Below are 15,771 nucleotides of genomic sequence, written 5' to 3'. Positions count from 1 at the left end.
CAATTAAAGCAGGGAATAATCTCCACCCAACTATAGTTACAACTAAATTTAAAGTAGCTCTTTCTTCCCAATCACCCTTTCTGGCTTAAGTCCTCCCTCCACCACCTCCAGTTTAAATTCCATTTGGAATATTTTGGAGGACCAAGAAACCAAGAACCAAGCTGCGTTCCTGTGTGTTTGCTTGGGAGTGGTTCGGGTGCTTTCGTTGGCGAGACGAGGCCCTTCTGATGGTTCCCCTGCCTCTTACCTCCACACATCGCTGCTCTTGGAAAACAGGGAGAGCTTGATGACCTCGGGAGCCATCCAGGCGTAGGTCCCGGCCGCGCTCATCTTGGTCGTGCGGTGCCACTCCCGCGCCAGCCCGAAGTCGGTGATCTTCAACGTCTTGTTGCTGAGGTCGTCGTCTTCGGTCCGCTCCAGGATCAAAACTGGAACGATGCAACGGAGAAGAATACTCCATGGTCACAATCTCATTCTTTGCTCGCACACACAAGGTATGCAAATAGCTGCCACCTAAAGGGCACTGACAATGTTAAAATACCACCGACGCTCCCCCATTGTTTTGCCCCCTCCCCCTCCCCCATGCCAAACCGTCCATTTTCCCTTACTCTCCTCCCCCCCCCCACCCCCCCCCGCCCCCCACGGTCTATCCAAGGTATAGAAACATAGAAAACAGGTGCAGGTAGTAGGCCATTTTTTTTCCCTTCAGAGCCTGCACCGAATCTCTGGAATATCTGATCACAGAGGGTAGATCATCCAAGTTCATTGGCTATATTTAAGAGCCTTCTCTCCATACCTAAGGGGATCAGGGGGTTTAGCCAAGGCAGGTACGGGATACATCTGGATGATCAGCCATGATCTATTGAAATATGCAGTTAAGTGTTATGGCCTACTCCTGCATAATTTGTTTGGTTGTATGTTTCTGTTTGTCCCTTCGCACAAAACCGCCATTCAATATGAGCACGGCTGCATCCAACTCAGTTCACTGCACTGCCTTCTCTCGTATGTGTATGTGACAAATAAACTTGACTTGACTTCCCTCTTAAATATAGCCAATGAACTGTGGCCTCAACTATCTTCTGTGGCAGAGAATTCCACAGATTCACCACTCCTTTTAAAAAATAAATACATTTCTCATCTCGGTCCTAAAATATTTCCCTCTTATCCTTAAACCTGGTACTGGACTTCCCCAACATTGGGAACAACCTTCCTGCATCTAGCCTGTCCAACCCCTTAAGAATTTTGTAATTTTCTATAAAACACCTGTAATTTCTACATGGTGAAACCAAAATGTATAAAAATGGCCTTTTTAAAAAATCTGACAATGTGCACTTTAACCACATGTGATTTTTTCCGATTACAAATCTCAAATTGTGGAGTACAGAGGCAAATTCATAAATGGCGGGTCTTTGTCCCAAACATTATGGAAGGCGCTGTATATCCCTTCTTTTACTTTCCCCCGATACTCAGTCTGAAGAAGGGTCTCGACCTGAAACATCACCTATTCCTTTTCGCCAGAGATGCTGCCTGACCCACTTCCCTGCAATTTCACTGGATGTTTTCAAGAGAGGGTTAGATTTATCTCTTCGGACTAACGGAATCAAGGGATATGGGGAGAAAGCAGGAACGGGGGGTACTGATTTCGGACGATCAGCCATGACCATATTGAATGACGGTGCTGGCTCGGAGGGCCGAATGGCCTACTCCTGCACCTGTTTTCTAGGTTTCGATGACTTGATTGTATTTGTGTATAGTATTATCTGCTCTGTTTGGATAGCATGCAGAACAAAGATCTCATGGTACCTCAGTAAACATGAAACTTAAACATCAGCTCATGTGCCTTAAATGTGGACTAATCCCTCTTTCCCTCCACTCTGCCCGACCGACCGACCAAACCCTTGTTGAATTAAATGCAGGAATGCAGGGAGTAAACTGAGCCGCACCCTGGGATGAAAGGCTAAAGGTCTCTGCCTACTGATTAGGTTTATGACTTGCCACTCCCAGTCAGTGGTGCCTCCGCCCAGATAACATGTTTAGCAGAAGTCAGCCATTTGTGCCATCGAGTCAACTTTGCCATTCAACCGTGGCCAGGGTCACCAACTGTCCCGTATTAGCCGGGACATCCCGTATATTTTGGGCTAAATTGGTTTGTCCTGTACGGGACCGCCCTTAGAACCATAGAAAATAGGTGCAGGAGTAGGCCATTCGGCCCTTCGAGCCTGCACCATTCGCCATTCAATATGATCATGGCTGATCATCCAACTCAGTATTCCATCCCTGCCTTCTCTCCATACCCTTTAGCCACAAGGGCCACATCTAACTCCCTCTTAAATATAGCCAATGAACTGGCTGCAACTACTTTCCGTGGCAGAGAATTCCACAGATTCACCACTCTCTGTGTGAAAAATGTCTCGTCCCGAAACGTTGCCTATTTCCTTCACTCCATAGATGCTGCCGCACCCGCTGAGTTTCTCCAGCACTTTTGTCCACCTTCGATTCTCCAGCATCTGCAGTTCCTTCTTGAACACTAAGCATGGCTGGCCTACCTTGGCCCCTCAACCCCATTCTCCTGCCTTCTCCCCATCACCCCTGACATACACCCCATAGCTGTATGAGGCTGAATCCTCAGACAATATTCTGCGTGTGTAGGGTGGAGAGCCTACTGGCTCTTTGCATCAGGGCCAGGGTTAGCCCCCCCCCCCCACCATTGGTGTGAGGGACAGGACAAGGCTGGCAACGGTGGCATAGCAAAGGTTAAGCAGTTTTATTGTTTGTTTGTGAGTGAGTGTGCAAAGCCAAACAAAGGATAGCACTGGCCGAGACTGAAACCCACACTGCACAGAACAAGCGCTGTGTTTGTCCGACTCACATCTCCGGCTGCACATGTTTGTATCCCCATGCAAATTGTTTTCAGGGATCAAATCCCTCATTCATGCGAGCTGGACGGATTCCAGGAGGTATGAAAATGCCCAAAACCCGGAGCCCTGACCGGTCCGGTCCGGTCCCCGGCTGTCCTGTGTGTGTCACCCAGGTTGTGTCAGTGACCCCGTTTATTCCAAGGCCGACGGTAGAGTCACGGGTTCAATCCTGACTACGGGTGCTGTCTGTACGGAGTTTGCACGTTCTCCCCGTGGGTTTCCTCCGGGTGCTCCGGTTTCCTCCAAAGGCGTGCACGTTTGTCCGTGAATTGGCTGCGGTGAAATTGTAAGGATAGTGCTTGTGTGCGGGGATCGCTGGTCGGCACGGACTCGGTGGGCCGAAGGGCCTGTTTCCACGCTGTCTATCAATCTATCTCTACCTCGAGGATGTACCTACTAAATCAAACCCAAGAACTAGCTCGGGGCTCTGCCCAAATGAAAACTTTGTGTCGTGGTCTACCAGGAAGTGATTGCTCAATAATGGCGGCACACGGCGGGTAGTGCCGCTTCCTCACGGCGCTAGAGACCTGGGATCGATCCTGACATCAGGAGCTGGGTCTCCTCCCACATCCCACAGACCTGTATGTTTGTAGGTTAATTGGCCCTAGAGTGTAGAGAATAGATGGAAGTGTGGGATAGCATGAAGAAAGAATGTCTTATGAAGAAAGACTGGATAGACTTGGTTTATACTCGGGTCTCGACCCGAAACGTCACCCATTCCTCCTCTCCAGAGATGCTGCCTGTCCTGCTGAGATACTCCAGCATTTTGAGTCTATTCCTGGGATGTCAGGACTTTTATATGAAGAAAGACTGGATAGACTTGGTTTATACTCGCTAGAATTTAGGAGATTGAGAGGGGATCTTATAGAAACTTACAAAATTCTTAAGGGGTTGGACAGGCTAGATGCAGGAAGATTGTTCCCGTTGTTAGGGAAGTCCAGGACAAGGGGTCACAGTTTAAGGATCAGGGGGAAATCCTTTAAAACCGAGATGAGAAGAACTTTTTTCACACATAGAGTGGTGAATCTGTGGAACTCTCTGCCACAGAGGGTAGTGGAGGCCACAGTTCATTGGCTATATTTAAGAGGCAGTTAGATGTGGCCCTTGTGGCTAAGGGGATCAGGGGGTATGGAGAGAAGGCAGGTACGGGATACTGAGTTGGATGATCAGCCATGATCATATTGAATGGCGGTGCAGGCTGGAAGGGCCGAATGGCCTACTCCTGCACCTAATTTCTATGTTTCTAGCATGGAACTAAGGTGAAGGGGCAATGTTGGCGTGGGCCAAAGGGGCTGTTGCCATGCTGTATCTCTTTAAAAAAAAAAAATCTAAAACCCCTACAAAGTGGGTTCACCATTTTATAGACTCCAAGACAAAGAGCATGGAGTTGGGCCCTTTAGCCCATTGGACCACACCAACCATCAAACACCCATTCACGCTAATCCTACATCAGGAAGGTCCTGGGGGAAAGAGTTGGATTCATGGGAGGTTGGTCTTGGAGGGGAGGGTGCTCCTCAAACTGCGGGGCATCCTGGACAATACAGCTCACAGCTCACACCCCCTCCGTGCCACCACTGGTCAACCTGAGGAGCACCTTCAGCAACAGACTGGTTCCACCAAGATGCAGCACACAACGCCACAGGAGATCCTTCTTCCCTGTGGCCATCAAACTGTACAACTCCTCCCCCTTCCGTCGAGGGGTAGACTGAGACTGACTCCCCTCTCCCTCCCCCTCCCCAATCTTTGCACATCCCCAATCCTTTCCACTCGTCACCGTATTGTGTTTTTATGCCTGCTAGCAGATCAATTTCCCTCCTGGGATTAATAAAGTCCTATCGTATCGTAACATCTCGTTATATTCTCGCTACTTTCTCGTCAACGTCCCCACGGATTCTCGCATTCACCTGCACTTTTCTACCCGTTAAAACACCATTTCTAGTTGTTCCATTCCTGCAATGTGACCTATTAGAGTCATAGAGGCTGACATCACGGAAACAGGCCCTTTGACCCAAATTGTCCCTGCCGACCAAAATGCCCCATTTAAGCCAGTCCCACCTGTCGTACAGAGACATAGAAAATAGGTGCAGGAGGAGGCCATTCGGCCCTTCGAGCCAGCACTGCCATTTATTGGGATCAAGGCTGATCGTCCCCAATCAATAACCCGTGCCTGCCTTCTCCCCATATCCCTTGATTCCACCAGCCCCTAGAGCTCTAGACCTCCAGGTATCTGTCTGAGTACAATATTATATATTGTACTCGAGTGTGGCTGGATTGTATCTGTGTTTAGTATTATCTGATTTTGTTTCGATAACATGCAAAACAAGTGTATAAATGTACCAGGAATATGGATCAGGTACAGGCAGGGATTAGTTTAAGAAGGACACAAAAAAGCTGGAGAAACTCAGCGGGTGCAGCAGCATCTATGGAGCGAAGGAAATGGGCAACGTTGCGGGCCGAAACCCTTCTTCAGACTGATCGGGGGCGGGGGTGCAGCAGCATCCCGAAGGCTATGGAGACAGAGGGGGAAATAGGAGACGGACTAACAAAATTGGGAGAATTCGATGTTCATGCCCCCAGGATGCAGACTCCCCAAACGGAATATGAGGTGCTGTTCCTCCAATTTCCGGTGCTGCTCGCTGTGGCCATGGAGGAGACCCAGGACAGAGAGGTCGGAGACGGAGGGGGAGGGGGAGTTGAAGTGCTGGGCCACCGGGAGGTCAGCTTGGTTATTGCGGACCGAGCGGAGGTGTTCGGCGAAACGATCGCCCAACCTCCGCTTGGTCTCACCGATATAGATAGGGATTAGTTTAACTTGGCTACATGTCCGATACAGATATTGTGGGCGAAGTGGATGTTCCTGTGCTGTGATCTAAACCGTTTGGTCACAAGCTACCCAAGCGGAACATGGGTCTGGGCCTGATACAGTTAACAGGATCTTGCTGCTTTGCAATAGGAACCAAAGGCATGGCATTCTGCAATACGTTTTTTTTTGTCTAGGGGCAGACTTGGGCCATTCTGGAGAGAAGGAATGGGTAACAATTTGGGTCGAGGCCCTCCTTCAGACAGAATCAGGCATTATCCTCCTCTCAACATTATTCCTTTATCCTCTATCTGTACACTGGATGGTTTGATTGTGATAGCTCTGTCCCACGATACGAGTTCATTCCAAGAGCTCTCCCGAGTTTAAAAAAAAAATCAAACTCGCTACAATTCAGAAGATTGAGGGGGGATCTTATAGAAACTTACAAAATTCTTAAGGGGTTGGACAGGCTAGATGCAGGAAGATTATTCCCGATGTTAGGGAAGTCCAGAACTAGGGGGTCACAGTTTCAAGGATAAGAGGGAAGTCTTTTAGGACCGAGATGAGAAAATCATTTTTTACTCAGAGAGTGGTGAATCTGTGGAATTCTCTGCCACAGAAGGTAGTTGAGGCCACAGTTCATTGGCTCTTTTCGCCTTCACCTTAAAAAGGTGCTGTGACTGCAACTGTGCTTTAGAGCAAAGATCCTATAGCGGAGCAGGATAGACCACTCCTGCTAAATGCAATGGGCTGACGTGTAGTATGCAACGGAGCGGAACGTGGGCCTTTTTTTCATCCATTTCAGTAACCGGACCCGACCCGACCCGACTCGCAGTGTAATCAACGTTGCGGGGGAACAGTTTGTGTTAATAAATTAAAATTCTGAAAATGAGAAGATTTTTACCAAATAACTTTTGATTTTTACGAGGATGTTTCCGTAACCGGCTTCCGTCTCCGCACTAGTATCTTTGCTCCGCTACGGGATCTATGGTGCGGAGACGGAAGCCGGTTACGGAAATGGGGCCTAAAATCACCCATGAATCTGCCCATGACCGTACAATGTCTTTTTCGTCGAGTGGACAATCTTGCTCGCTGTAGGATCTTTAGCGTTGGCTGCACCGAGCTTCAGTGCGTCCGTCAGCAGTCTGGAGCGGGTCAGTCGGCAACATTCCCCGAAGGACACCGCGCTCGGATGGGGGGGCCAACGAGGTTCGGGCAGACTGCAGCGTGTCTTGATCGCCCAACAACACCTGATGCCCATCTCCGAAGGCGTCCCTGGGTAACAGCCAGCGGTTTAATTAGCCCCCAAAATCAGAGAGGCGCAACTATTCTGGGCAGAGGGGGAAGTGAGTGTTGGCTGCGATAAGAAGCCAATTCAGCAATCAAAGCAATTGCACAGTTTCGCACTTCAAACCCTGAGCCGAAACTACAAACCTGGACTTTGACACTCTCGGTTAACCAGCCCATACCCCCCCCTTTAATTTTGAGGCCGTGTGCTGTGGTCTTGGACTCTGGTGCTGTGAGGCAGAGGCTCTACATGCTGCGCTGTGGTGCGGGGCGGGGGGGGGGGTACTCGAGTAGCCTGGAGTGGGAATGGAACGGGTAGCCCATGGGGGGGCGGTGTGGTGTGGAGGGTGCAGGGCCGTGGAATCAGGGTGTTGCTGCAACCAGTGGTGTGGAGGGTGGCAGCCGGCCAGGTCAGGAGGCAGGTAGGCTGGCTGGCTGGAGCTCTGCCACATCCAATTATCTGCACAAGTATGTTTGCATTCCTCTCCTGACTTTGCTCCACGGCACTGCGAGTGTTACTGGGTGACACACACACACACAGTCTATTGACTCCCAATACACAGCACGGCAGCCTTTGGGAGTTATCTCTGACCCCTCTCACCCAGGCCACAAAATCTATGAATCACTTCCCTCTGGAAGGCGCCTCCGGACTGTCAAAGCTGCCACAGCCAGACATAAAAACAGTTTTTATCCACAAGTAGTTGCTCTACTCAACAGCCAACAATCTGTAGCCTCCCTTTGAGCTGGTATTTTGTTGGTTCACATGCTTGATCAATGGTGTTTTATCATTAATGTTTTATTATTATTAATGTTTAGTGTTTGAGTCATTCGTAACTGTCACTGTGTGTCATGTTGTTACTTGTGGGCGGAGCACCAAGGCAAATTCCTTGTATGTGAATACTTGGCAAATAACCTTACTTACTTATTGCCGGGCACTCCCGTGCAATGTGGCAGTTTAGTAATACAGGCCCTTCGGCCCATCGAGTCCGCGCCGACCTCCACCACAGAAGGCAGTGGAGGCCAAGTCACTGGATGGTTTCAGGAGAGCTAGATATAGTGTTTAAGAAGGAACTGCAGACACTGGAAAATCGAAGGTACACAAAAAAGGAAGAAGGCAATGTTTCGGGCCAAAACCCTTCTTCAGACTAGATATAGATCTTTGTGCTAACGGAGTCAAGGGAATCGGGGAGAAAGCAAGAACGGGGTACTGATTTTAGATGATCAGCCACGATCATATTGAATGGCAGTGCTGGCTCAAAGGGCCGAGTGGCCTACTCCTGCACCTGTTGTCTATGTTTCTGTGGCCAGTGATTCCTGCACACTAGCACCATCCTACACACAGTAGGGACAATTCACAATTTTACCAAGACAAGTAACCTACAGGAGAGGGGAGGAGGTTCCAGCTGCTACGGTCAGGCAAACGCCTCCGTTGCCATGCGGTGAGAACGGAGAGGTTGAGAAGGAGTTTCTTCCCAGAGTCAATTCGGACTGTAAACGCCTATCTCACCAGGGACTAACTCTACTGAACGTTTTTCCTACCATTATTTATTATGTAAAAGAATATGTGTGTTATGATTGTGTTTATAATTTGTTTGGTTGTTTGGTTTTGTTGTTTGTCTTTTGCACAAAAGTCCGCGAGCATTGCCACTTTCATTTCACTGCACATCTCGTATGTGTATGTGACAAATAAACTTGACTTGACTTGAGGGGTAATGGTTGCAAGAGAGAAGTGGGGAGAGGGGGGGGGGGGGGCAGAGGCGGGGGTGTGACCTTGTTTAAGTTTATACCTGTAAAAAGGAACTGCAGATGCTGGTTTATACCGAACAAAGATGCAAAGTGCTGGAGTAACTCAGGAGATCAGACAGCATCTCCAGAGAAAAAGGTGACATTTCGGGTAGGAATCCTTCTTCAGACTCCACATCAGTCAATAGGGAGATCAAGAAAGTGGAGGGAGTGAGTCTTCCCCACAGCCATCAGGCTATTAAACTTGGCTCGGACAAAACTGAGATTATTAATAACCAATTATCTGTAGTTTATTTATTCATGTGTGTATATATTTATATTATGGTATATGGACACACTGATCTGTTTTGTAGTAAATGCCTACTATGTTCTGTTGTGCTGAAGCAAAGCAAGAATTTCATTGTCCTATACAGGGACATATGACAACAAACTCACTTGAACTTGAACTTGGATGGTCTGAAGGAACGTTCCGACTCAAAGCACCACCTATCCTTTTCCTCCAGACCCGCGAGGGGGAGGGATAGTGTTAATTTGCGGGGATCGCTGGTCGGCACGGGCTCGGCGGGCCGAAGGGCCTGTTTCTGCTCTGTATCTCCAAACCAAACTAAACCAAAGCACGTTTCGCAGATTCCAGGCCTGGTTCCGCTGGCCAGGAGTCACTCACTGGCACCGACACCGAGTGGACAAAAGATTAACGAGACTTGGTTTCAGTCTGATGAGCGATGGAACTGCTGAAAGTTTCATTAGCGGGGTTAAGTTACAAGTAAAGGTATCTCCAAAAGGCTCCACTGATATCACCCATTCAGCTAATCAAAGTCAACGTATCTATTTCTGAGCGCTTTAAGCTCGAGGGCATTCAAAACCCTGTTTATTCAGCTGGGTTAAGAACAGAGAACAGAACAGTAGAGGAACATGCCCTTCAGCCCATGATTTCCGTGCCAATCTGGATGCCCAATTAGACTAATCTAATCTTCCTGCACGCAATCCATTTAACCATATAACAATTACAGCACGGAAACAGGCCATCTCAGCCCTTCGAATCTCACCTAGTCCCATCTACCATAACCCCACATTCCTTTCCCGACCATATAACTATCCAATTTATTTTTAAATGATAAAAACGAACCTGCTTCCACCACTTCCACTGGAAGCTCATTCCACACAGCTACCACTCTCTGAGTAAAGAAGTTCCCCCTCATGTTGCCCCTAAACATTTGTCCCTTAATTCTCAAATCATTTCCCTCCACTCTCGGCGTATCTATGTGCCCATACAAATAGCTTCTGAAACGTCACCACTGTTTCTGCCCCACGGCTCTTGCCAATGTTTTACCGGCACACACCATCTTCTGTGTAAATAAAAAGCCTCACACATCTTTACATTTTCTCCAGAACTTGATATTTCTAACCTGGGGAAAAGGTGCTGACTGCCCCCTATCTCTGCCTGAAGAAGGGTCTCGACCCGAAACGTCATCTATTTCCTTCACTCCATAGGTGCTGCCTCACCCGCTGAGTTTCTCCGGCATTTTTGTCTGTCTTCTATCTCTGCCTCTCCTCAGTTTGTATACTTCTACAAGGCCACCAAACTCACAGAGAGTTGTGAGTCTGGGGAATTCTCTGCCTCAGAGGGCGGTGGAGGCGGGTTCTCTGGATGCTTTCAAGAGGGAGCTAGATAGGGCTCTTAAAGATAGCGGAGTCAGGGGATATGGGGAGAAGGCAGGAACGGGGTACCATGATCACATTGAATGGCGGTGCTGGCTCGAAGGGCTGATTGGCCTAATCCTGCACCTATTGTCTATTGTCACCCCTCAGCCTCTAATACTCCAGAGAAAATGCCCCTCAGCCTCTCTTCATATCTAATACCATCCCCTTTGTCTCCTTCTCACACCTTACACTTCCTTATCTCTGTATCTCCCATGACTCAGTCTGAAGAAGGTTCTCAAGCAGAAACGCCACCCACGGATGCTGCCTGACCCGCCGAGTTACTCCAGCACTTTGTAGCTATCTTCGGTGTAAGCCAGCACCTGCAGTTCCTTCCTAGGCATTCCGGTAAGCCTTCTCTGTCTCCCACATCCTTCCCATTATGGAGCGGCAAGACTGCACACAACACTCCAAACTCATCCTAACGGAACTCCTAGAAAGCTGCAATATGACTTCCTGACTCTTATACTCAATGCCACCACCAAGGAAAGCAATGATGGATAAAATATTGTGCATTGAATATATTAGCTTGTGCCGGAGTAACCCAGCAGGTCAAGCAGCACCCTTGGAGAACATGAAATTGACTGTTGGGTGGGGTGTGTGTGTGTGTGTGTGTGTGTGTGTGTGTGTGTGTGTGTGTGTGTGTGTGTGTGTGTGTGTGTGTGTGTGTGTGTGTGTGTGTGTGTGTGTGTGTGTGTGTGTGTGTGTGTGTGTGTGTGTGTGTGTGTGTGTGTGTGTGTGTGTGTGTGTGTGTGTGTGGAGGGTGGGTCCAGTCAAATGGTTCAGCACCACCAGTGAGCGTTCACCTCTCAGCCAAGGTGCACTCCCCTTGGGGAAGCTGCTCCTCAGCTAATTGGTAATTAGAGGTTAATTATCACATCTGTGGGAGGCTTGCTCTTAATTTGTTGGTGCAGTGAAGGCACTGGGGCACTGGAGGCAGCAGATGGCAGCTCGCTGCTGTGCCCAGCCAACTGCGGCATCAAACGCTAGCGTGCCTTCAGACCCTGGACACAGCCGGGGGGGAGGGTAGAGGGTAGAGGGAGGGAGGAGGGAGGAAGAGGAGGGGAGGGGGAGGAGAGGGGAGGAGAGGGGAGGGGAGGGGGGAGGGGAGGAGAGGGGAGGAGAGGGGAGGAGAGGGGAGGAGAGGGGAGGGGTGAGGGGGAGAGGGGGGGTGAGGGGAAGAAAGAAGAGGAGGAATGGAGGAGAGGGGAGGAGAGAGAGGGAGGAGAGGGAGGAGAGGGAGGAGAGGGAGGAGAGGGGAGGAGAGGGGAGGAGGAGGGAGGGAGGGGAGGAGAGGGAGGAGGAGGAAGAGGGGGGAGGAAGGGGAGGGGGAGGAAGGAGAGGGGAGGAAGGAGGGAGGAGGGGAGGGGGGGAGGAGGAGAGAGGGGAGGAGGAGAGGGGAGGAGGAGAGAGGAGGTTGGAGAGGAGGGGAGAAGAGGGAAGGAAGGAGAGGGGAGGAGGAGAGGGGAGGAAGGAAGGAGAGGGGAGGAAGGAGAGGGGAGGAAGGAGAGGGGAGGAAGGAGGGGGGAGGAGAGAGAGGAAGGAAGGAAGGAGAGGAAGGAGAGGAAGGAGAGGAAGGAGAGGAAGGAGAGGAAGGAGAGGAAGGAGAGGGGAGGAGAGGGGATGCTCGGCATGTTTGGCAGGAGGCAGCTGCTTGTGTGTAAACAGTCCACAGATCGAGTTTCAGACGGAACGAGGTGGAGCTCCCGCCAGAGGTCCCATTAACCCTCCATGCACGGAGGAAAACTGGATTGGAGCGTTTCAGATACAAAGGAGAGGTTGCATAGACTTAGGAATGTTTTCTCCGGAATGGCAGAGGTTGAGGGGAGACTTGATAGAAGTATGAGAGACGTAGATAGGGTAGACAGTCAGAACCTTCCCCCCCAATCCCCCACCAAGGTGGAAATGTCAAAGGCTAGATGGCAGAGCTGTAAAGGGAGAGGGGGGTGAAAGTTCAAAGGAGATGTGCCGTGCATCTATCTATATATTTAACACATGCGGCACTGCGTGACTGGAACATGTTGCCTGGGTGAAGGCAGATACGACAGTGGTGTTTAAGAGGCTTTTAGATCAGCACATGGATGTGCAGGGAATGTGTGGTTATGATCACATGCAGATTATGCAAAGGAGATTAGTTGAGCTTGGTACCGTGTTTGGCACGCACGGACATTGTGGGCTGAAGGGCCTCCTCCCGAGCCGTGCAGCTCTGGGAATAGTCGCGGAGAAGATGTTCCCAGTTGAAGGAGAGGAAGGAGGTCACAAGAAGGGTTTCGGCCCGAAACGTTGCCCATTTCCTTCGCTGCATAGATGCTGCTGCACCCGCTGAGTTTTTCCAGCTTTTTTGTGTACCCACAAAAATAACAAGGTCACTCATGCATCCGATGCAGGAGAGGGGACCAGTGCAGAACACTCCCACATGACACTGTCTAAGGGCGCTAGTCTAAGGGGGAGAGATGATGATACACAAGGGGGGTGGAGGGAGATAACATCAACGGGATGGGCAGAATGGCCAGTTTGCGTGCTGCAATGCAAATATACTCCTCGCATGTAAATTCCTGCAGAGATATTTTAAGCATTTAATCGATTTCCTTTCCCAGTAGGGGCAGGCATCTCTGGTGCAGGAGCAAGAAGAGCCTTACTGTGACGACATTGGCGACCTTGCGCACATACACAAGGGAAGAGGACGGAGCACAGGAATGTTGTAACATGGCCCATAATATTATACAGCAGCTGAATCATAAGGGCGGCACGCTGGCGCAGCTGGTAGAGCTGCTGTCACACAGCCCAAGGTTCCCAGGTTCGATCCCGACCTCGGATGCTGTCTGTGCGGAGTTTGCATGTTCCCCCTGCGGTCACATAGGCTTCCTCCGGGTGTTTTGTTACATAGAAAATAGGTGCAGGAGTAGGCCATTCGGCCCTTCGATCCTGCACCACCATTCAATATGATCATGGCTGATCATAGAAACATAGAAATTAGGTGCAGGAGTAGAGGCCATTCGGCCCTTCGAGCCTGCACCGCCATTTGATATGATCATGGCTGATCATCCAACTCAGTATCCCATCCCTGCCTTCTCTCCATACCCCCTGATCCCTTTAGCCACAAGGACCACATCTAACTCCCTCTTAAATATAGCCAATGAACAGTGGCCTCAACTACATTCTGTGGCAGAGAATTCCACAGATTCACCACTCTCTGTGTAAAAAATGATTTTCTCATCTCGGTCCTAAAAGACTTCCCCCTTATCCTTAAAATGTGACCCCTAGTTCTGGACTTCCCCAACATCGGGAACAATCTTCCTGCATCTAGCCTGTCCAACCCCTTAAGAATTTTGTAAGTTTCTATAAGATCCCCCCTCAATCTTCTAAATTCTAGCGAGTACAAGCCGAGTCTATCCAGTCTTTCTTCATATGAAAGTCCTGACATCTCAGGAATCAGTCTGGTGAACCTTCTCTGTACTCCCTCTATGGCAAGAATGTCTTTCCTCAGATTAGGTGGCCAAACTGTACGCAATACTCCAGGTGTGGTCTCACCAAGACCCTGTACAACCTCCTATCTTCCAGTTCAGTGGGCTGAAGGGCCCGCTTCCATGCTGTATCTAAAACTAAAGAGAAATCTGTTCTTTCTGTACCTCTCTCATGCCATTCTCTGGCTGACTATCAGATACTGGCTTCATCTTATCACTGATTCTTCCTGTACAAACTATCTTTGAACGCTTAATTTTAGTTTTAGAGATACAGCGCAGAAACAGGACCTTCGGCCCACCGAGTCCATGCCAGTCAGTGATCACGCCTACAGACTAAAGACAATTTACAGAAGCCAATTAACCTACAAACCTGTACGTCTTTGGAGTGTGGGAGGAAACCAGAGAACCTGGAGAAAACCCACGCGGTCATAGGGAGAATGTACATACTTCGTACAGACAGCACCCGCAGTCAGGATTTCTGGCGCTGTAAGGCAGCAACTCTACCGCAATGGACAGCACATTCCCTTCCCTCAAGGATCATTGTGATATCTGCTTTATCCTGGTCACTGCATGACAGGGTCTCAGCCTGGTTGGTCGGCTGCAACCTCTATCCTGGAGGGCAATGGAGGCTGGTTTATTGGGAATATTTGAAGAGAAAGCAGATACATTTTCCGAACGTTCGGGAAATCGAGGGCTTCAGGGAACGTGCCAGGGAAGAGGTGGCAAGGCTAGAGGCAGATCAGCCAGTGAGTCAGAAACAGGCCCTTCAGCCCAACTTGTCCATCACAACACAAGTTTAGAAAGATAAGGAGGGGGGAGAGAAACCTCATAGAAACCTGGTTAGAGTGGATGTGGAGAGGATGTTTCCACTAGTGGGAGAGTGTAGGGCCAGAGGGCACAGCCTCAAAATCAAAAAGCGCGTACCTTTAGAAAGGAGATGAGGAGGAATCGCTTTAGTCCGAGGGTGGTGATTCAGTGGAATTCATTGCCACAGACAGCTGTGTAGGTCATTTAGTGAATGTGTTTAAGGCAGAGATTGGTAGATTCTTGATTAGTACGGGTGTCAGGGGTAATGGGGAGAAGACAGGAGAATGGGGTTGAGAGGGGAAGGTCCAAGCTGCTGTGAGGATTCTCCCAACGCCGGAGCACCATCACCCGGCGAGAACGGCCTGGAACATCAGGCCTCCGTAGCGGCGACTGCGGAGGCCTCAATAGGCCCGACTATGGGTGAACATGGGGATGGGGTCTGGACTTTGTGCCTTCCCTCACAATGGGAACCATTGTGAGGGTGATGTTTTTATGTTTAAATTTCTTTATCATTCTTATATGTTGTTTTCTATTGTATGTGCTGCAATGGCAATACACATTTCACTACACCAACTAATAAAGAACCTTTGAACCTTTGAGATAGATCTGATAGGATTGAAGGAAGACGAGTGGAATCCTGATGGCAGGTTATAAAATGATGAGAGGCATAAATGGGAAGACAGCCAGAACCCATCTCTCCAGAGTGGAAACAGTCGAGTCAAAGACTAGAGGGCAGAGCTCAAAGGTGACAGGTGCAAAGGTTATAGGAAAATGTGTGGAGCAATTTTTTTTTGTACACTGGGTGGCACAGTGATAGGATTTCTGCCTAACAGCGTCAGAGACCCAGGTTCGATCCTGACTACAGCTGCTGCCTGTATGGAATTTGTGCATTCTCCCCATGACTGCTTGGGTTTTCTCCAGATGCTCCGGTCTCCTCCCACGCTCCAAAGACGTCCAGGTTTGTAAATTACCCAAAGGTCTGAATGACAAATAAAGGATTCAATTCAATGAATTGGCCTTTCGGTAACATTGAAAACTTCCCCAGTGCTAGTGC

The 15,771-nt window shown here is 49.4% G+C and overlaps 1 protein-coding gene across 2 annotated transcripts in view; it reads right to left on the bottom strand.

Annotated features, from left to right (window-relative positions):
- Positions 1-15,771, bottom strand: part of map3k10 (mitogen-activated protein kinase kinase kinase 10) — a 42,034-nt gene that overhangs the window by 12,893 nt on the left and 13,370 nt on the right. For both annotated transcript variants that reach the window (XM_055663620.1, XM_055663621.1), the window contains one exon: positions 248-428. In XM_055663620.1, coding sequence (XP_055519595.1) covers positions 248-428 — 181 coding nt within the window. The remainder of the gene's footprint in view (positions 1-247; positions 429-15,771) is intronic.

The sequence above is a fragment of the Leucoraja erinacea genome, chromosome 38, assembly GCF_028641065.1.
Source record: "Leucoraja erinacea ecotype New England chromosome 38, Leri_hhj_1, whole genome shotgun sequence".
NCBI classification, from domain to species: Eukaryota; Metazoa; Chordata; class Chondrichthyes; order Rajiformes; family Rajidae; genus Leucoraja; species Leucoraja erinaceus.
Note: the sequence above shows the minus strand (reverse complement) of the source record. Positions and strands in the feature narration are given on the sequence as shown.